Source organism: Hippocampus comes, unplaced genomic scaffold, assembly GCF_001891065.2.
Source record: "Hippocampus comes isolate QL1 unplaced genomic scaffold, H_comes_QL1_v1.1 scaffold57, whole genome shotgun sequence".
Classification (NCBI taxonomy): Eukaryota; Metazoa; Chordata; class Actinopteri; order Syngnathiformes; family Syngnathidae; genus Hippocampus; species Hippocampus comes.
In genome coordinates, this window is record NW_017805039.1 from 847,576 (window position 1) to 867,832 (window position 20,257).

The following is a 20,257-nucleotide window of genomic DNA, read 5'->3' on the forward strand; positions in this document are numbered from 1 at the left end:
TGGGCGCTACAAAGATCAAAAGCCAACAACGAATCATTCAATCTTTGAGTGAGTCAAAGCATGATATGTTGGAACGCTTCTTTTTAATAAGATACTGTGTTGTATTGTCAAGATGTTTTCATATCCAGTCGATCTGATTGGCGAACACCCTGACACTCACAAACAGCTGTAGTGGTGGTGAACGGATGCCCTCTACTGGGTAAAATGTGAACTACAGCCGTGTCTTCTGTTCCAGTCATGAGAAATGTTTATAGTGAAATGGATTGCACTTGGTTGTGTCACACACTCCTTGTAGGCCTTCATTAAAAACAAAACAAAAAAAACAGCGATTGTAACCTGTATTATTCTTCAATTGAATACTTATTAGCCATATAAACTTGTTACAAGAAAGAAAGACATCATTGTCTTCAAATCACACACCTTTATAAACACAGTTAATGTATCGACGTCATTCAGCCAACATTTAAGTTCGACTCCTTGTTGCCCCATGTTTAAAATGACACTGACTTACATTTTGGCCCCGCCTGACATGTTCATGTTCAATTCTCACATTTTTCAGCAGTACTGTTGAAGGGATTATCATTGTTTCATTTCAAACACACTCACGTGGTGTAGTCCATTGGAGAGGGTCACGAGGAAGTTAAAACATCTAAATCAAACAAAGCTTGTGACTCTCCGATAGTCCACAGCTGACCTTGTGCTCATGAAATAAACTCGACAGGGCGTCCATGTAGAGTTTATGATAGTAGTCGACCTCCTCCTCGGTGGGTGTGATGCGCTGGGGTACGGGGATGGGACTTCCCACTGGAAACGACGGCAAGGTTAAGAATTAACCGTGTTGCACATGAGTTCCACTTTTTTGGAAAGGAGCACTTGCCTACTGTGGTGATGGGAGTCCTGGAAGGCAGCAATGCCCAGCGCTCACCAATGAACAGACAGGGGGCGAACCCCATGATCTTTTTGAACAGGTCCTGAAACCTTCGACCCAGTGAACCTTCTGCGAATGTGACCTGCTGAAAGAGCTCCGTTTCCCCGAAGGAGTAAACGGGCACCAAGTCAGCCCTGAGGAAAGTGGAAGCATATGTTATTGTCATGTTAAAAATCAACTAGCAGGTGAGCACCAGCTTGACCAGTGTTGTATTTTTTTTTCCCCTCACCCATATTCAAGCGCTAGTCTGACAAAGCCTTTTCTCTGCTTCACAAGAACTGTCTGTACTCCAGGATGGGAGGCCAGAGACTCTGCAGCGCCCCCTATCACAATCACCACCGCATTTCCTGTGCCACTCTTGGACAGAAGGTGGCCGAGGCTTGCCTTGCTGACGGGACACAGGCCTATTCAAACAAAGTAAGATTATAAACATCATTCAGTTTTTATATATGGAGCTATTGACACAATCTGGACGTTAAGTACCTGCAGCCATGATGTAATCCCGAAAGAGTGGGATCTTAAAGAGTCCGGCCAATATGGCTAGGGAGACGTACATCCCTGGGAAAGCCTCTGAGAAGCCGCAGCACTCGATGTTGAAGCAGCCAAAGGCTCCGATGCTCATTATGCCGTGCGGGTGACAGCCGAGGATGTAGTTTTTGTTTGGATTCAGCTCGGCCGTCTTCACCAGCTAAATAAGACAATGAACCCAAGGTTTCAGTGAACTTCCTCAAAGTTTTTGAAGTGGATGGAAGGTAAAATGTGCATTAAAAAAAAAAAAACATATTAAAGGGGGATTCACCTTGATAGGAAAATAGTTTCTGTAGTGTTCCCAAACTTTCCACCTCCTCACAGATGGATTTCTCCTGCCACCTGATACGACAATGTTTTTTTTGGGTTAAATAAAATAGTAGAATTTTAAAGTTGCTCTTTGGATAAATTATAAATAAACCGAACAACCTGATACATTTTAAAGTCCTCGCACTCAAAATTGTCCATCGATGTAAATATGAGTGGGATTGGTTATTTGTCTGTATGTGTGCTACAATTGACAGGCGACCATTCAGTCAAGTCTCTACCCGGCCTCTCTTGTTGTGTGGAATGTTTTGTATGATTTTATTTCTGGAGATCATAACTTGATCCTGGAGTTGTATACTTGAAACTACAAATCAGAAATTCCATCTGAATGGTGAGATGTACCGTTGCCAGAAAACAAAAATAGGCTTACAATGTGGGTTAATACATTGCGTAATACATCCCCAGATAGCATGCAAATGACTAGCTCTTTTGAAACATGCAATAAATATGAGCGAGTGGTATTACTGGACATTTATTTCAAAAGACCTGCACATTTGAACACGTTTTATGTTAAAACAACTCATTGGCTCGGTCTGAATTCGTCACTGTGACCTCTCTTGGCTGTGAGTGGTGTTAGCTGATGACATCAGAGCAATTCTACAACACGTGCTTTAATTTTATGGCTATACCAAGATGTCATTTTTGCTCTAATTTCTATGATTGCATTGATTTTTTTTTTTTTTTTTTTTAAATTGCGGAGGCCAGTATAACAGAACCACCAATTCTTCTGACTGATAAAATAAGTCACCCACTTCTAATAAGCACATCTAGTTTGAATTAATTGAGAAATGGTAAACAGTTGTGGAAAAAAAAACAAAAAAACATAGGTTTTCCAGCGTGAACCAGGTTTTGGCGGTGACAAATGAGCATTATTGACGGCGTTTTTGGCCAACCTGTCCTCTGTTGTTCGCTGTTTTCAGGTCAAAGAAATAACTACGTTACTTTGCTGTCATCCGATGGAACGTTGCTTTTGGGTTTAGCTTTAATTCATTGATATTCTTTTCTCGTCTGCGTTTCAGATGTCCTGTTTTGTTGACATCCCTTGGATGCACCCTGTGCACATCAAAAGTGAAACTAAAACTATGTTTCAGCTTAGCTTGCTTGTATCACGTAACATTTATTCTTGTGTGTAAATGCCAAATACCATTTGTGGAAAGTACTAGCGCGCTTATTCGTTTGCCCATGCGGAATGTCACGTCAGTTTATTCTAGCGTGTAATTTAGGCTAGTATGCTCACCAATACAACTGGTGAAACTGGTGTAAAAAGGGGCTGTTTATATTGAATAAGAAACATATTCCCAAACACCTCAGTTATTTCCATTTACCTTTCTCAGGCGTCTGCCAGTCAATCACAAGCCATATGAAGTATAGAGTGGGAAGCAGCCACAGTGGTGTAAACATCAGACCCACCATCAAGATGATGCAAGTCACCCCTGAAGACGGATGCAAGCTGAGTTTTTATAAGCCATGCCAGTGTGCACTAACAAGGGCCAAAATGTGCAAATGAAGGCGACATACCCAAGAAGAGAAAGGTCAGTACCCATTGCAGAACACTCAAGGCCTCTATAAAGTCCTTATTTCGAGTTTTGGGCGTCGACATGTTGACAACCTGTGGGCTGTTAGCGCCTCTTTAAAGTTCACCACATGAAAAGCTTTCAATTTGAAGAACTTGTTTTTATGTAACTTTCAAACGTGAATGTGACAGGAAGTGTGGACCAAACTATTTATTCATAAAAACAACAGATTATGAACAATATACTGAGAAATGTAATTAGCTAATTTGTCAACTGCAATTAGGGAAAAGTAATACATCCATTAAAAAAAAGTGCATTACTATTCACCTTTTTTTCTAGATAAGAAACGACTTAGAATAACAAAAGTACTGTGTGACAAAAGAAATGAGCCAATGAGCTTAAAAATTGACTCGAAAGTTCTTTTAAAACATGCACATTTCAGCAGGCTTCAGGCCATCAGATGGGCGTTCATTAATAAGAGTACACATGGTAGATCACACTGTGTGTGACCTAAAAAAAAAACAAACGGAATTGCTATTCATTTAAGGGAAAAGAAGCTTATGAGACATGACTGCATAGGCATTAATAAGCGCTCTCTATGGTATTTTAAAGAAGACCAAAGGCGCATCAACTGACTTCCTGCTGAATAAGCTCACGGGCAAAAGCGACAAAGAGCCTTCCGAACTTATACAGCAATCGTAAACGCAGAAAGCACATGAATCCAAATAGCTCCCATGGAATCTCAAGTACGTGCCCACAATCAAGAAAGTCAACAAACAACTTTACCTGCTAACTGCTTTCGTCGTCTTTTTGAAAGGATGTTCATGAAGCAGTGCGGCCAAAATCACACCATGCGCTGTGCACTTTGACCGAATCGTGGAAAAGCTCCTGATAACAAATCCACTCCCCCCCGATACTTTGTCACGCCAGCAATCGGCACACCAGATAAAAACCTGCAATGCTTTCCAATTGTATGTTGTTGTTTGGTCCACATCTGCCATGTCTTGTGAATCACTAAATCCCTACATTCTGCATTCAGTGGTCATTATCTAACTTCAAAGCAGTGCAGACAACATTACGGCAAAGGTTACAAAAGAGTCAGTCTTTTATCTTGATGCGCCCCTCCTCCCCCTCTCCACCTTACAAGTACTCCCACTGTTACCAGAACAGTTTGTCTTTGAGCACTACAGAAACAGTATTTCTCTTGCTTTAGGCCCGGGCTCAGTTGAACTGACTTTAAATGTCAAAAGTAGCACTTCCTTCCTGCAAGGCGTCCAAAATACAAACACTTTAATTGTAAAACGCTGCACTGCTGGGACATTGTGATTGTCATGGGGTTCATGTTTGCGCTTTACATGGAGAAACAACATATTTCCTATGATGTAGCAATGTTGTAAAGTTTAAAAGGAAAGTCAAGTTATGGCCCCGCTAGTCTAAACACGGCATTCTGGTTCATATTGCGTTTGTGGAATATTAATTAAGCAGAAAAAGACACCCATTTTAGCGGGCGGCCTTTTTACCACTTTCTTTGGATTGAAAATGACATCACAGTTGCTCAGGTAACAGCCAATCACGGCTCGGCTTGTGAACATCACATGACCAAACTCAAAAAGTCATGATTGGTCGTTACCTGACCTGAGAAACTGTGATGATATTTTCAGTCGACAGTAAGTGGGCAAATTGGCCGCCCGATGAGAAGAATAAAATGGGTGGCTTTTTCTGCCTAATTCATCTTCCACAAATGCAATTTTAATCAAAGTGCCATGTTTAGATGAGTGGGTGCCGCATTGTATATTCTTGTTGTTAAAAAAAAAAAAATGTTTACATGGCTTCTTTTTTGAATAAGCTTCCAAATTTGGGACCCCAATTTCAGGACCATGGACAGCCCTCTTTGTCCTCAACTCTTACACACCATGATACACAGCTGTATGGGCAAAAAAAAAAAATTGTGAGTCACATGCAACAACACCCCCCTCCGCATTGTTAGTGACCATTTAAGAATAAGAAAAAAAACAATCACAACAAAATAAAATCATGCTGAATTTCCTTCATTTCCACATTGATATCAGCACTCAGTCTGGATTAGAATGAAGACAGATAAAATGGTCTTTTCTTTTGTTGTCGTCAAATACACGCCGTAAAGCTCCATCCGAGAGAGCAGCGAGTGGCCTCACCTCATTGAAATGCAGTCATCATCAAGTTATTAATCCTGCTGATACTTTTGTTGCCGTCTGAACACCTGTGCGGGCGGATGGTAGGCGTGAAGGAGCTTTGAACGTCACATTTCACAGGAGCCTTGGGTGCAGCGTTTGCCATCTGCCAACAAAATAATGGATATTTTCAACGATCATCCCTTTTCCTGATCGAGTTTTGATTCTTTCGCTGTTTACTAGCCTGGAGTTAAAAGACAAAATATCAAGCAACAAGGATGGAAATGTGTTGCAGTGGCTTGTAGGGAAGTAAGTATTACCATCTGCGCTCTGAGTGTAGTTCATAAGTCACAGTGACAGAATCATAGTTCAGAATTTTGATTGGGCCAGGCGTACCTAATGTTGTGGCCTGGCAATGTATACTCGTATGCATGCAGAGATGTCCGCTCTATTGCGCTCTTGCTTTAGTTTGATCCTGTACTGGACTTTGAGTTTGGCGTAGATGGTCCAATGGTCTTTGTGGTACACAACAAGTTACTGATGTGTTGGCCACAACATTAGGGACACTTGCACAAACCGGACTTTGCAAAGATTTTGAGTTGACACTAGTTGCCTCATTTAGGAAGTGCGATGCAGTTCTAAAACACTGCAACTACAGTTCGCATCGATGTATGAATACATCGCTGAATAACTGGTCAACAGCAAATTTAATCAGCGATTTTTGACGCCGATTTAAAAAAAAAAAATGTCTACTTCTCTATAGTACAACAGGTTTGTGAGAGGTTTTTTTTTAAGTTTTGGCTTACAAAAGTGTCAGGTTTATAATTCGATATGACAAATATACACTTACAAAAAGGAAGAGAAGAGACGTCTCTCTGTTTTTGGTTGTGAGGGTGTAGAAAGGAGGCTGCTCACAATTCTCTCAGCTGTCCTAAAACAGACGCTCCCTATGCCCTCTCTTTTCATCTGCTTCTTGAGGTCCCTGAGTTACATGAAGGTGAGACCACTAATGGGAAGTTTGGGGTGTCAACAAGCTGACCCCACCCTGACTTTCCCTCCAAAGTACATTATATTGAAATTTTCATCACATCCTCAGCATGTGCATGAGCCTGATAATCACTTTTTATACGTCAAATCACTTTTAATACGTCAATTCAGCATATCTTGAGAAATACAGAAGGGTCGACTCCCGTTGATTTCCTCTTATCTGGTCATCTCCTGGGCCCATGTAGAGTTGCGGACGTTTCGGTTCTCCTGTTTCATCACCCTTAACACACATCAATACTTGCAAAACAAACACTTCATCTCTATTAATATTTTCCAAACAAAACCACAGCAATTAAAAAGCAGAATCAAACAGAATAAATCATCCTTTCTCGAAATTCCTCCATCAAAAAGCTTGCTCAATACAAATGCATGCGTTGTAATTTAGACGGTTCATAAAGTTATACTGTCGTGCAAAACAAACAAAGAAAAAGGGAAAGCCTACTAGAAGATCTGAAATGTATTAGAGTTAAGCTGAGGCATTTGGATATTGTCTCAGTTATTTATTATTACCTCCTATTCCAATATATTATTAAAACATTTTCAATTGAGTTGTAAAAGTTATCGGTTGGATTAAGGGTGGAAAAAGTTTTGAAATTGTTGTCTTGGTCTGTATGTGACAAAAATGTCGCATTTCAACAGCGGTGTGTCGACTTCCAGTGTACATTTTCAAAATGCAGCTCTTTCATTGGATCTCACTATTGTATTTAAAATCATGGCTTTTGGGTGTATTTCTCGAGTGGGCTTTAGGGGGCGTGTCTTTCCCTACACCAGCCATGTGTTTGTTTGCATTATACATTTCTATATTATTTACACTTAAATACAGACTTAAGTCACTTCACGCAGCTCAAAATTGCTCTCGTGTTTCAAGTTAAACACACCGATATGCAATGCGTCTTCCTGTTTGTTGTGTCGGGTTAAAGGACGAGCCATAAATCCGAATCCAAATGAATATTCATGGTTTCTCCGCTCGAAATGTTGAGCGATGGCTGCTACAACTGGCGAGTATCAGCGCTCATGAAGCATGATGGTGATGATGCGAATATATGGAGCACAGCGAGGCTGCCCAACGTGTGTGAACCAACACATGGCATCGACACATTTCTCCAAAATGTGTTTGGACGCCTTTTGCCTCCTTCGACCCACCCCTCAGCATCCTCCCGCCGCTTCCTCATATTTACCCGCAAAGCATGCTTTCCCCCTCGAACACTGAAGGACGTGTTTTTTTTTTTTTTTAAACACACGCAGGATCACCCCCCCCCCCAGCCACCCACCCACCTCTCCCTCCAACGTCGCATTGAATTGCGCGATGCTTCCCAATCAGGAGGCTGCGCCGAGCCGCGCTGTTTACCCTAAAAAAATGGAAGCGCTCTCACGTCAAGAGAAAGGCGTCAATCGGGAGATACACTTCTAAATAGCCGATTTTTAAACCCAGACTCGGTTGACACATCTGGGGAGGGATTTTTTTTTCTCTCTTCCCCCGACCAAATTCACGCCCTCTCTCAGCGGTGCCTTAGCAGGACAGCTGTGTCATCAACAACCGGCGTGGTTTTGTTGTTGTCTCATCCGACAGCCGCTTGGCTTCGGGCCAGTCTGCTTCTGCGCTCGGATTCGGCTTTAACGTCAAGGTAGGTCTCAGATTCAATTATGACATCTTATTTGTGTCATAAAACGCTCGCTTGAGTGCTGTCGTCGTCAAAAAAAATGTGCCTTATTCAGCGGTGGGAAACGGGATGCGCACACGCAGCCTCGCGTGGCTGCTGCGGTGGAAGCGTCGCAACAGGGGCCTGATGTGTGTGATTTAAAAAAAAAAAGATATTCCTTTTTTATGGCTTTTTTTGCCACAAACATCAGCATGACAGCGAGCTACTCCGCGTGTTATTCAACCTTGAAGCCCGCCTCGGTGAATATCAGGCCTTTAATTATTATTATCATCACTACTTTTTTTTTTTTTTTTTGCAAAAGCGACGAAGCTTGTGTAGCCCCAACGGCGCGCACTTTAAAGAAGCGAAGTCGTGACACCCCCCCCCCCCCCCCCTCCTGATCATTCTTTTCTCAAAACTCCAAAACAAGGTCCCTCCGTCAGCTGAGCGGTGATGCCCGAGCGTGCACGCCGCCACGTATCAAACGCTCAGGCAGCTTGTGTACGCGCGCTATCGCGTGCACGCGCACGGCTCATTCTGTAAGGCCAGCGACGGAAAACATCTGCATGTTTGCGCATGATAGAAGCATGGCAGGATGCTTTTTTTATTTAAATTTTTTTTCATGTATGTGCGCAGAATGGATAAGCTTGTTTGATGACATGACTGCGCGTGTGCGCGCATAGCCAGGTGTGGATGTTTGCTCGTGGAGGCGAGCAGAGCATTTGGAGGCAGGAGCAGACACCAAAAGGATTGATATTGCTGCAGCAAGGCTTATTCTATACGCTTATTTGTGAAAATTAGAAAATGCCTTGTCTTGTGGTTTGGGCTAAAGGTGTAAATAATGGCAGCCAGCGACACTGTTCTCGTTTTTTTTTCCACGGGTGTGACAGTTGGCCAGTTTAACAGCTTGGTAAAAGTCCCATCCCTTGTTGTAAACGCATCAAATACCTAAAGCTGTTTATTTTTTTACTTGAGCTGAGTCGACATTTCTTTTGTTACATGCATTAGCAAATCACATTGGAGTATGACAGCAGGGGACTCTGGCATGTTGGATTCTTCACTCTCACTTTGACCTTGAGGCTGAATTTAAACTAAGAATATAATTAGGCTCAGATAAGACGGGATGTGTATGTGTGTCCGCGTGGGTGCCGTCCATCATGTTATTGGAAGAGAGAGGGGATGTGTTTTTGGGAGTGTGTGTGTGTGTGTGTGTGTGTGTTCACTGAGGGCAGGCTGTGTTCACACATGTGCTTTTGGAGCTCTGAGGCAGAGGGAAGTCTGCCTGGTGATCCCGCTCTGAGTCTGTAGATGCCTCAATAGATGTCATATACTGAGAAAACTCCTTGAAGATTTCCCGTGCTGAATTAAAATGTCGGCATTTTAAAAGGACGCTACAGTGGAACCTCTCAAAATAATATTTCCCATCCAAAATAATGTCAACAGAAATAAACTGTTTGGGCAGCATGATGCAGGGCTGAACAATTTAGAAAAATGATTTAATTCAGATTTTTTTCCCCGTATTGAGATTGCGATTTAATATGCTTTTTTCCACATATGTTTTTAACAAACATAAGCAATGAATTAATCTCTAGTACAGTGAAAAAAAAACAGATTTATTGCACATGAAAGTGGCCTAGAAAGCGCACTCTTTTTCAGTCAAGTTATACTTTGTTAACAAGTGGAGTCTTGCGGACTGAACAACCACTATCCCCATTTTTGGGATAAGTTCATGATCATCTGAACACCATAGCAACAGTGAAACATGATGGTGTCAGCATCATACTTTTAGCGTGTTTTTCTTCGGATGCCCCTACGACCTTAGTCAAAATGGAGGCAACTATATGAACAGCTCCAAAAATCAGTCAGCGTTCGCACAAAGCCTTTGAAGCTTTCCTCAAAATAAATAAAGAAATAAAATGACAGGAAAAGCCTACTAGAACATCTGAACGTCATTTGATGTTAATCCGCGACACATTAAATGGTGGCGGTTGTGTGTTGGACTCCCATTTAACATGAGTTTGAATGTGATTGGTTCATTCTGAATACATCCAATTTATAAGTGGGTGTGCACACTTGTGCAACCACATTTTCTCAGCTGTTTATATTTAGAGGTTATAGGTCATATTAACGGTGGAAAAGATTATGATTATTTCACTACAAACAACCCACCCGCCATCCCCTCCCCAACCTCCCACGCAAACATTTTGGTGCTAGTGAGGGGATCTTTTGTGCTTTTGGTCCTAAATATTATGATCCAAATGCCATGTTGGCCGTTTCTTTTCATGTCTGATCCTGAAAAGGGAGGAGATTTACAGTGGAGGATTGAAAACATAAATTGATATGGTGGAGGACAATTGAAGCACCGCACCCATCTCGCAGAGCACAGGGGCGGATGAGCAAAGACGTGCCGTGGCAAGCTTGTGATGGACGTTAGACAGATGTGGCAAATGCTGACATTTTAAGACCATTTCTCTCTTTTAGTGGATCACCCTGTCTGGCTGCCTGAGCGGTAATGGAGGTATTATTCCCTAGTAGGACACAAACAGGTGGTTTGAGCAACAGAAATGTTGAGATACACAGCTTTCGGCTACCCCGGAGCATCTAAAGTCGACCCCAATTTGAGGTTTTATGTCCTTGAGGAAAAATACATCTCGAAAGTCATTCAAAAATTTGGAGTTTGAGGCGTCACAAGATGTCACGTTATATCATTTTCTTTGGCTTTTGGGGTTTTTTAGTTTTTGTGACAACAGCATTGCGCGCATTGTTGCGACCAAAGTGTGGAACTTAACGCTTATAGGGACAGCAGTTACTCCAGTGGACAGCTTATCATGTTATCAGGTTACAGAGTGCATGAAAGGGTTACGACGGCAGCATTTGTATTGAAATATCAAATCCTTCACCAAGTCGAGTATGTTTGGGATCATGAGCAGATTCTCTCTTTGTCAAACTTGAGCCTTTCCAACACTTTGGCAAATGTTCATCTTTGTCCACTCTGTCACTTCTGTTTCCGGAATGGGTTGCTGATGTCAGAAGCAGTTCGCTGAGGGTTTTTATTGACTGCTCCAAAAATATTTTGGTTGGAAAGAGAAGCTACATTTTTCAGTCATATTTTTGTGTGTGCAAAAATGCACTCTGGCCATTTTGCTTTTGGGGTAAATGTGATACCGGTTTCCTGTCAGTAATCTATCGAGATGTGTATTTGCAGCTGATATGTTGAGCTCCGACATTTACGGCCGGCATTTTCTCCTCATATGCGTCAGAATGATTGTATGGCGATGCAAAGCACTTGGATGATTGAGATTTGTGATCTAGATCCCTCTTGGCATGTATACGACCGTTTTTCCTTTATCTGAATGCCGCTAATGTGAAATCAAATGCATGAAAAAAAAAAAAAACATTCAGAGGCCAATTTCAAATAGAATGTCGCATCTCTTTTAATAGAAGTGTCAAAGCGGAATAAATTTATTCACTGGAAAATTCCACCCATCAATCCATTGCTACCGTGCTGTCGTTACGTTGGAAAGCTCTGTTTGCTTATTCTTCGGTGTTTTGGACATGCGATGAGAGGAATAAAATCAAAAGAATCACCTACAAATGAAAAAAGTCGAATTGTTGTCATCTTGCATTCCCTCCATGCCAATGTTGTTCCCATTGAGAAAAATAGACAAATAAATAAATCAACGGCCCGCACGTGCGCCAAACACGTGACCAACGCCAACCGTTCGCTCCGAGGTTGCTCAGCGCGTTGTAAGTTCATACTTACAGAGCGCCGTCAAGTTATGCAAATTGGAGCAAAAGACTTCGCGGAAATGCTTCCTTGCAAGCACTTTTCAGCATCCAAGTCTCGATTCAGTCAGTCATTCCAGAGTCGAGAGTAATGATGTGCGCTAATGATTTCCTTCAGGCAACTCATCTTTGTTCATTTCCCCTCTGTTTTCCCCTCATTATTGCTTTCAATGTCCTTCGCGTGGTGTCATGCAAAATGAATAACATCGGCCGCAAACACGTTTTCCAGTCTTGTTGGCGCGCGTGAGGTTCCAGATTTGAACCACGATGAAAGATAAACAGTGTGCTAATTCCTAATAAATATCTAGAGACGGTGCTTTATTTGAGCGTATGAAGTGTCATGCTTGAGATGAATTCAAAGGGCCCAACCGGCGGTATGTAGATGAGGCATACTTGAGACGATTAAGTTCCGTTTATGGCTGCGCTGAACCAAAATATGAATGCAACACTTGTGTTTCTCTTCACCAATCTGTCTAAATCGGTGTTTGTGAGCGCCTCTCCTTAGCCGAAATAATCCTTCAACCTCAACGGGTACCCCCCCCCCCCCAAAAAAAAAAGTGTTGCGTTTTCTTTTTGTTCAGTATAAGAATATCAGTGGCATAGAGCTTGAGTATTTTAAGTGTGCGTTATGTCAAGAATCTTCTTTCTCAATCTCACAATCAGGCCACTGTGTTAATTCATTAGTGTGTGTGTGTGTGTGTGTGTGTGTGTGTGTGTGTGTGTGTGTGTGTTTGCGTGTGTGTGTGTGTGTGTGTGTGTGTGTGTGTGTGTGGTCACAGTCGAGCAGAGAACATTCAGTCAGGCTAATTCAAGAATGCGTGACACAGTTGATTTTTACACTCTGACTTGTGAATACTTTAAAACAGAAATGCCAAATGTGGTTTTTGAATATTGCGCTGATTGTATTGCAAATGTCAAAGCAATCTTTATTAGGACTGCAGAAAAAAAAAGGGGAAACCAACGGCCTAATCAAGTAGCCTAATGGAAGCTGCAAAATGCCGCCACTGATTGCACAAGTCGATCAGTTTTAGGTGCTTTATATCATGTCATCTTGTCATCGCGTCTACTTTTATGTCTGAGTGAGCCTTTTTGTTGCTAACAATCTTTCTGACTTTGTTTTCATGACTTAACATGTCCCAGGTAAGAAGTTATTGCATTTTTTTGTCAAACAGGAGCGCAGTTTCAACTTTCTGTGAACCGTCGATTACATGCAGCCAGCGCACCCATTTAAGCTTTCGGGCCGTCCTCTCCTGTAATTCGACTGCATATGTTATAGACATAGAAGTTAAAAAAAAATTACCCCCAAAGTGAAGCTTTGAAAGCCTTTTGGGGGGTGGGGGGATTCTCTTGTGTCAGGAGAAACTGGAAGTGGGTTAGAAAGGAAAAAAAAAAGATTTATCTCCATACAGCACATGAAAGTCAGTTGAGACGTCAGGTTTGTTTATATGATTCGCTGCTCGGCTTCCTCTTATGTCGCGTAGTTTCTGTTTGGAGTGTTGTCTTTTTTTATTTTTTCTCCAATGAATGAATTGTGAAGCTGCTGATCATGTCATCATCTGAAGGGCTTTCTGGATGGCGTGTTTTAAAGAGATCAGCGAGATGTATGACTTTCTTCAATGTCTGATTTATTTCGAGGCGTTCACAATGTCGCTCTCATGTTGTCTTGTTTGGCCGGTCCTATACAACGACCTCGAGAGACTTTGAACTTAAGATTTATCTTTGTCAGTCAGGTGTCATGTTGTAAGAAGAGTACGCAGCATGTTATTACCCTTCCAAAGGGAAATCGGTATGCGTTCATCTTGGTTGAAGTACAATGTTTGATGATCGACCTTGCCCAAAATCAGCTGGCATTGGCACTATAGAAGATTTATTATTATTATTATTATTATATTATTATCACAATTGGCTGTTTTCCTGCTATCCCACCGGTGTCTGTGTGTTCTTGTCGAGAACAAGAGCACACGGTAGTAGTAGTAGTAGTACTAGTCTTGAGGGTATTCTTATTATTATTATTATCACAATTGGCTGTTTTCCTGCTATTTACCGGTGTCTGTGTGTTCTTGTTGAGAACAAGAGCACACGGTAGTAGTAGTAGTAGTACTAGTCTTGAGGGTATTCTTGTCATCAGTAAGTTGTCACAGTTAGTAACTTTTGATTTCATCACGGGCTGTACCGGGAACAGCACGGATTGGCCAAGTGAGACCTTGAGCTGAAAAGCTGCCAATCACACCTACAAGTCCAGCAAACATGCGTTCGTTTTCACCAGCGCTTTTCTGCTTAGAGAGCAAACCTTGAGCTTGATTTAGTTGACCAGAGTCTCTTTTCAATTGCTTGATAGATGTTGTAACGACAGTGGATCTAAAGTCTGCACGCCCCATCCGTTGAAAGGCCAAGTTTTGGTGATGTAAAAGAATAATAAGACCAAGAAATCATTTAAAAAACATTTTCCATCATTAATGTTGAGCCATAATCTGAACAACTCAATCCCAGGGGGGGCAGTTAAAAATAAATAACTGCGATAATGATAAAGATGTGGCTCTGTTCAGAATGAATCACTCACATTCATGCTTGATGTTCAACGGGAGTCAGTAAAAACCCGCCAAGTGCCTCATTCACCACAAATAAAGTTCAGATTTTCTCGTAGGATTTCACTGACAGTTTTTAGAGTCACATCTCATAGCACAAGTCTGCGTAGCGATTCGATTATCAGACGGATTTCATTGTTTGGCGGTCTCAACCAGGAGCAGGGGATGAAAGAATTGCAAAGGCAGTAAATATACGATCGAATGCAGTGAAAACAGTCATCATTAAATCAAGAAAATTCCAAAGCTAAATAGATGAGATTTAAAAAAAAAAAAAAACTTGCCAGGCAAGATGGCAGCAATATTGAAGAATCTGCAGGTACTTGTGGTTCAGCACCTGTGACAACAAATTTTAAAAGGGTATGTTTGGCGGCAACAACAGCTGACATTTTTTTTTTTTCACCCAATGAGTTGTGCGGCTTACAGGTCACATTGATGGTGGGGGCAAATGTTTTGAAATGATTTATGCTGATCTCATTTTTGGAATCGCAAAAATCTGGTATTTGGTCAGGGGTGTGTAGACTTTTTATATCCACAGTGCATCCCCTCTCCATCACGGGGTTTATGTTAAAATCGGTGATGCTCAATTATCCTATTGAAATACTCTCTCGGCATATTTTTGTCGCATTTACAACGCTTATTATTTTCTAGCTTTTTCACACACTTTTCAAATACATTTTTCAACATATGTTGAGAGAGCGCAAGAGCGAAGGATTAACACAAAAACATTGGACAGTGTAAAAGTGCCCCAATCCCTCTTTGTGTTTACAGTAAACAACTCTTTTCCAAACTAAGAAATTCCACTGATCACAAAATACATCAATCAGGCCCAAAAGATGTACATTATAAAATTAGCTTAGTGTCATCGCTTACTGTAGGTGTAAAAAGGAGGATTACCGCTATATTAGTCATGCCGCCAAACATTCCAAGGTCAGTTAATTGACAACTCGAAATCATTTGGTATGAATGGACTTTTGTCTTTATGTGCCTGTTACTGCCTGGCGACCAGTCCAGGGTAATCCCCCCCACCCCACCCTCTTGCATAAAGTTGGTTGGGATGGGCTCCAGCTAATCTGTGAACCTGAACGGAATACGTGGCAGGAAAAATTGATGAATGGATGTCCGGAGGCCTTTAACGGGATCTTGGTCATAAGAGACATGATGTGTACTGTGTGTAGCCGGATAAATGAGTGGGAGAGCCGTGTGTGGGAGTGCGTTTGTGTGAGCTTCCTACGCTCTGACGGGCATTTATGGGGGATTTTGAACATGAGTGGGATGATTCAATTGCTGGAAGTCCACTTGCGGCCTACCTGCTGAGCTAATCACACCAACGCTTCTGCTGCTTGTTTCAATCAGGGCCAAAATGACTCAGTGAAAAGAGAGAGTGAAAGGGCAATTAGCTTCTTAGTTATTTGGGTTCGACTTAATCCTTACTGCTCTCTTACAAGCTAAGAGGGGAGTTTGCGTTGCTATTGTTTTTCCCAGAGACATGTTCATGTTTATCGTGTGCCGATAATGCTGACAAGTTTGTTTTTCGAGGCACCCCAGTGGCTTCTTCAAGAAAAGCTCTGATGCCTTATTCTCTGTCAAGTGCCGACATCACAGCCTATACATTTTTTTCCCAAAGATAAACATGACATATTGAAACATGTTTGTTGCTTTCCAGCAAAGTACGGGAATGTAGCCCAAATCGCAGCTTGACGCTCGACACGAGGAACGCGATGAATTGAAGTCAAATGAAAGCTGCGATGCGTTGGGGAGTGTGGGGGGGGGGGTGGTACACGTTTGCAGAGATGCTCAGCTGATCATTGTTTTGCTTTGGGCTGTTGGGATTTTCTTAATTGTGGCTGAATTTTAAATGAGGTTTGATGGCGGGGTAGCTACACAGAGTACTCGAAGGGGCTGGCATGTTCTGAGGTGGTGTGAGAAAAATCGTCAAATCATCAGGCAAGGTGCTCAAATTTAGTGAGCTGTGGCTTTCCAGACTAAAATCCGTTCTGAGCTGCATATAGGAAGAGTGAGCGTAACAACAAGAATGCAGACATTATTGCTAGGTAACCCACATAGACGACAATATAGTAAGCAGAGGGAGTGATGTTGGATCAGTGAAGCATGTGCGGCTGCAGAGTGCACCTCTTGGTTTTTGGCTCTTCTCCCTGCAGCACGACCTCGCAATGTGACTTTCCTTGTTGCCGGTCTTTCTCACAGATCACATACAAACATAGTTTGTGGTCGGTTTCTTAAACCTTGAGAGAAAAAATCAACACGTACCGCAGCCGCATATTCTGAGAGCCTAAAAATCTCTTCTTTGAAATTTTTTGTCTTGTTTTCTTCACTCGGCCGCCGCCGAGCCCCTCCTCTCTCATGGCAAGGTCTTCCCGAGCTACTTTGCCTTCTCTGTCACCCGATGTGACATTTTCGCAACATTTGTGCGTGCCATCCAGAAAGGACGCAACACGGAGCGCATGACAACGCCGCCCGTGTTTTTATAATAGCTTGCCGATTGGCATCATCTATTGTATGCTAAGTGCAGCAGGTCACCTTGGTTCCACCACAATCTGATACAACGTGGTGAAAGTGCAGTCCACTTGTTTTCTATTGTAATATTGTAACAGTATTTCTATTGAATGGACAGTGGTGGGAAAGTTCAGTAGGCTTATTTTTAAGTAAATTTTTCATTTGTCTATATTTGAAGATATAAAGCATATATATACGGTATACATATACTGTATATATAAAATCTAATAAACAAATAAATAAATAATATTTTAATATCTAAAATAATAAAATCTAAAATAAAAATCATAAAATAAAAAATAAATAAGATATAATAAGGTGTTGCTTTTTTAAAGTTATCAGACACTTTATTTATTTATTTAGAGAGCGAGAAAGAGAGAGAGAGAAATTCACTACCTAGGTTTTAACACGCAATAATCACAAGTGCCCTTGGTTGTCTGTTGTTGCTATTTATTGTTCAATTTGTTCATATTTATCTGCCATTATTTTTAGCTGTGTGTGTTTCAATGCACTACATGTTTGCACTGTGGTTGAGAGAGGAAAGTAATTTTATCTGTGCTGTATGTTGCACATAGAGCATATTTGACAATAAAAACTGGCTTGACTTGATATATATGTAAAATATAATATGTGTGTGTTTGTGTGTGGGGGGGGGGGTTTGGTATGGCAGAAAAAGCTTTTTTTTGCTTTTTTTTTTTTTTGCAGCCCATGCCTTAAAAACGAAGTGCGCAATTGTCTCATTATTATAGGGAACAACGGTCATTGGAAAAAAAAGAGATCTGACGACCGTTTTTTCACTTGGGGCGGATATTCTCGTGACAATTTTGTTGGAAAAAAAAACATTTTTGGACATCGTGGTGGATTTTGAAACATTTTTGGAACTTTACGAGATTCTGTTCAAGTATCGACTGCCTTGGGTTATGGATGTAATGTTCTGAGCATGACTGATACTTAAGTATATTTCCATTGATGTGAGTCCCATTGACCCAAGAAGGTCAAAGTCAGGTGGCTGAATTATCCATGAAACTTTGAATTCAATGCCATGCTTTGAGGACATTGTGAATTTGGTGGAAAACATCTTACGCGCTCAAAGGAACTTGAAGGGCTTAGTTATCGGTTCATCAGAGCAATTTTTACAATTACATTCATGGACTGCGACCGTGACCAGAAGAGAAAGAAAACTTTGCTTTAAAAGTTTATTGGTTGGCTGTCATCAGACATTGACTTTAGTATTTATCATATGCACGCGATTGGAAAAATCCAAATCTTTAACACAGTACGGATAAAAACAGGCTATCTGAAAAAGCGGTTTTCTACAAACGGGCAAAATGGTTTCTCCCACTCCTGCAGCTCACGGATCTATTCACCTTCGCCTTTTAGTTTTTCACTTTGTAAATTGATTTCCGTGCCGATTGAAGTGCTTCACAACATGTCTGTTTATACTTCTCAACCATCATAGAAAAGTCATCAAAATAACTCCATTAGCCTCTGTTCAGTCAGGTCAAGACTTCGTTTTTTTTTATCGTGATACAAACAAGCAAACAGACAAAAAAAAAGAAAAATCCAGCCTTTACAAAATGCTGTGAAAAGTACCCAAAGTTGTCAAAAACATCTTTAATTTTGATTCCGTGCAGCTCTTCACCGCTGTCAATGTAACCTTGTACACAGCATTGTTAATTTAATCCCAATCCCAATTGAATGCCATTGAACCTGTCGAGGTGGTCCTAATGTTGTGAGCCGGGAAGGACAATTCTTTCTTGACACTTCTTGTGGATTTGCTGATTGTGTCGACATGAAGAATTTAATCCCAATCCCAATCCCATTGAACCTGTCGAGGTGTTCCTAATGTTGTGAGCCGGGAAGGACAATTCTTTCTTGACACTTCTTGTGGATTTGCTGATTGTGTCGACATGAACAACACAGTCTTTTCCCCATCTGAGTAAATGTCAATGTGCCCTGCGTGTGACCAACTGTTGAGAACAGAGTTGTTTCCCGCAGCTCCAGGAGTTCCTGCGAGCCGATAGTGGAAGAAAAATCTGCCCATTCATATTTTGCAGCTGCTTTAAATAGTAGCTCGTTTGTACCTTTTTATTCCAACACAACAGGCTGTCAGTGATTTTTTTTTTTAATGAGTCAATGCAACCCTTTAATATTTGCGGTCAGATTGCATGAAAACGCTTTTCTTGAGAGGAGCCATCTCAGGCGTGTGATCTCAAGAGGACATGAACGCAGCCGCTGTACGTATCAGAGAAAATATCTTGAAGCTGATAAAAAAAAAAAAAAAATCTTACGACCTGCCGACATTTTCGGCGCAAGCCACATGCATCGAAATGTTTTCACATTGGGACAATGACAAATCCAATCCTGTCTTACTGTCACTTTTGAACGTGCGCAGGTGGTGCGCCAACAGCATCGCTGAGTAGTCATTAACAGTGAGGTAGTGGTTGCTATGGGTTACAGATGCTATCTCCGGATTAAAAGTGTATCTCTGTTTTCCCTTGCAGCGTGCGTGTGTATTTTTTTTTTTTTTTGTGCACTGAGGATGATCTGATGCAAATGAGGTAGGGGAAGTTTTTTACGTCGGCATCATAAGGTATGACGAGGACGTCGTCCCGCTTTGTGCATATTCAGTGGCTGGGAAGGAGATGCATGGCTGACAGTGTTGCTAAGAGACCACACACAGTGACTAGTGTGAGAGGCTTGATTGCACCTCCCTCCCCCATGCTCGTAGGCTGGTTCTCTGTCGCTATCTTCTCTTTCTTTTCCTCTCATTTGCTTTTTCCTCCTCTCTCACGTATGCCCTCTCAATATTCCCTTCCGTCCGTCTCGTCATTTCGAACCCGATCTGCATTGTTTCGCCGCTCATGTACCCCTTCCGTATTTATTGGCTCCCACTCATTTTTTTGCACCCCTCCCATCCCTTCCCCGCAGCTTCGCTCTCTCCTTTTTAGCTGAGGGGTTTTAAGCCGCCGAGTCTTCCCCTGAACGGTGCTGCATCCTGTCTGCCGCTCTCGCTCCGTCTCCTCCCTCCCTTTCGGTTAAAACTCCAGACTGAGCCTCAGCGTTGTGTCTGGCTTCGACGAGTTTGGCAGTGAGGCTGGGACGTCGAATTTCAGAGATTAGCCAAGAAAGTCGAGCGTGATGCGGGCTGGTGTGGAGCTTGACACAAATAATAGTTTTATATGTTTTCCTTTGAGGGACTTGACTGACGGACTGCATAATTATTGGCACTCAAGAC

General features: G+C 41.8%; 2 protein-coding genes across 6 annotated transcripts in view; one reads left to right on the top strand and one right to left on the bottom strand.

Annotated features, from left to right (window-relative positions):
* Positions 1-66: 66 nt before the first annotated feature.
* On the bottom strand, positions 67-6,461 carry mogat3b (monoacylglycerol O-acyltransferase 3b). 5 transcript variants are annotated; one of them, XM_019864035.1, is made up of 9 exons: positions 6,298-6,461; positions 5,472-5,613; positions 3,302-3,411; positions 3,109-3,216; positions 1,728-1,798; positions 1,412-1,616; positions 1,158-1,332; positions 878-1,062; positions 67-804 (listed from the first exon to the last, which is right to left on the bottom strand). In XM_019864035.1, the coding sequence occupies exons 2-9, from the start codon at positions 5,474-5,476 to the stop codon at positions 650-652; spliced, it is 1,014 nt and encodes a 337-aa protein (XP_019719594.1). In that variant the 5' UTR covers positions 5,477-5,613; positions 6,298-6,461; the 3' UTR covers positions 67-649. The 5 variants fall into 5 exon arrangements, with proteins under 5 accessions (XP_019719594.1, XP_019719595.1, XP_019719597.1 ...); XM_019864036.1 differs by having other exon boundaries at positions 3,302-3,399; positions 6,298-6,460; XM_019864038.1 differs by lacking the exon at positions 3,302-3,411 and having other exon boundaries at positions 6,298-6,458.
* Positions 6,462-7,752: 1,291 nt separating this feature from the next.
* nyap1 (neuronal tyrosine phosphorylated phosphoinositide-3-kinase adaptor 1) overlaps positions 7,753-20,257 on the top strand; it is a 31,442-nt gene continuing 18,937 nt past the window's right edge. Inside the window, exon 1 of the mRNA XM_019864043.1 lies at positions 7,753-8,119. The gene's annotated coding sequence lies outside the window, so the exon portion shown is untranslated. The remainder of the gene's footprint in view (positions 8,120-20,257) is intronic.

Bases quoted from the DNA above. Each gene is read 5' to 3' on its own strand.
- mogat3b (XM_019864034.1), bottom strand. From the start codon at position 4,298: ATGGCAGATGTGGACCAAACAACAACATACAATTGGAAAGCATTGCAG. The intron at 1,333-1,411 runs GTACTTAACGTC...TTGTTTGAATAG, and splicing joins GGATTACATCATGGCTGCAG to GCCTGTGTCCCGTCAGCAAG. The intron at 1,063-1,157 runs GTGAGGGGAAAA...CACTTTCCTCAG, and splicing joins AGACTAGCGCTTGAATATGG to GGCTGACTTGGTGCCCGTTT.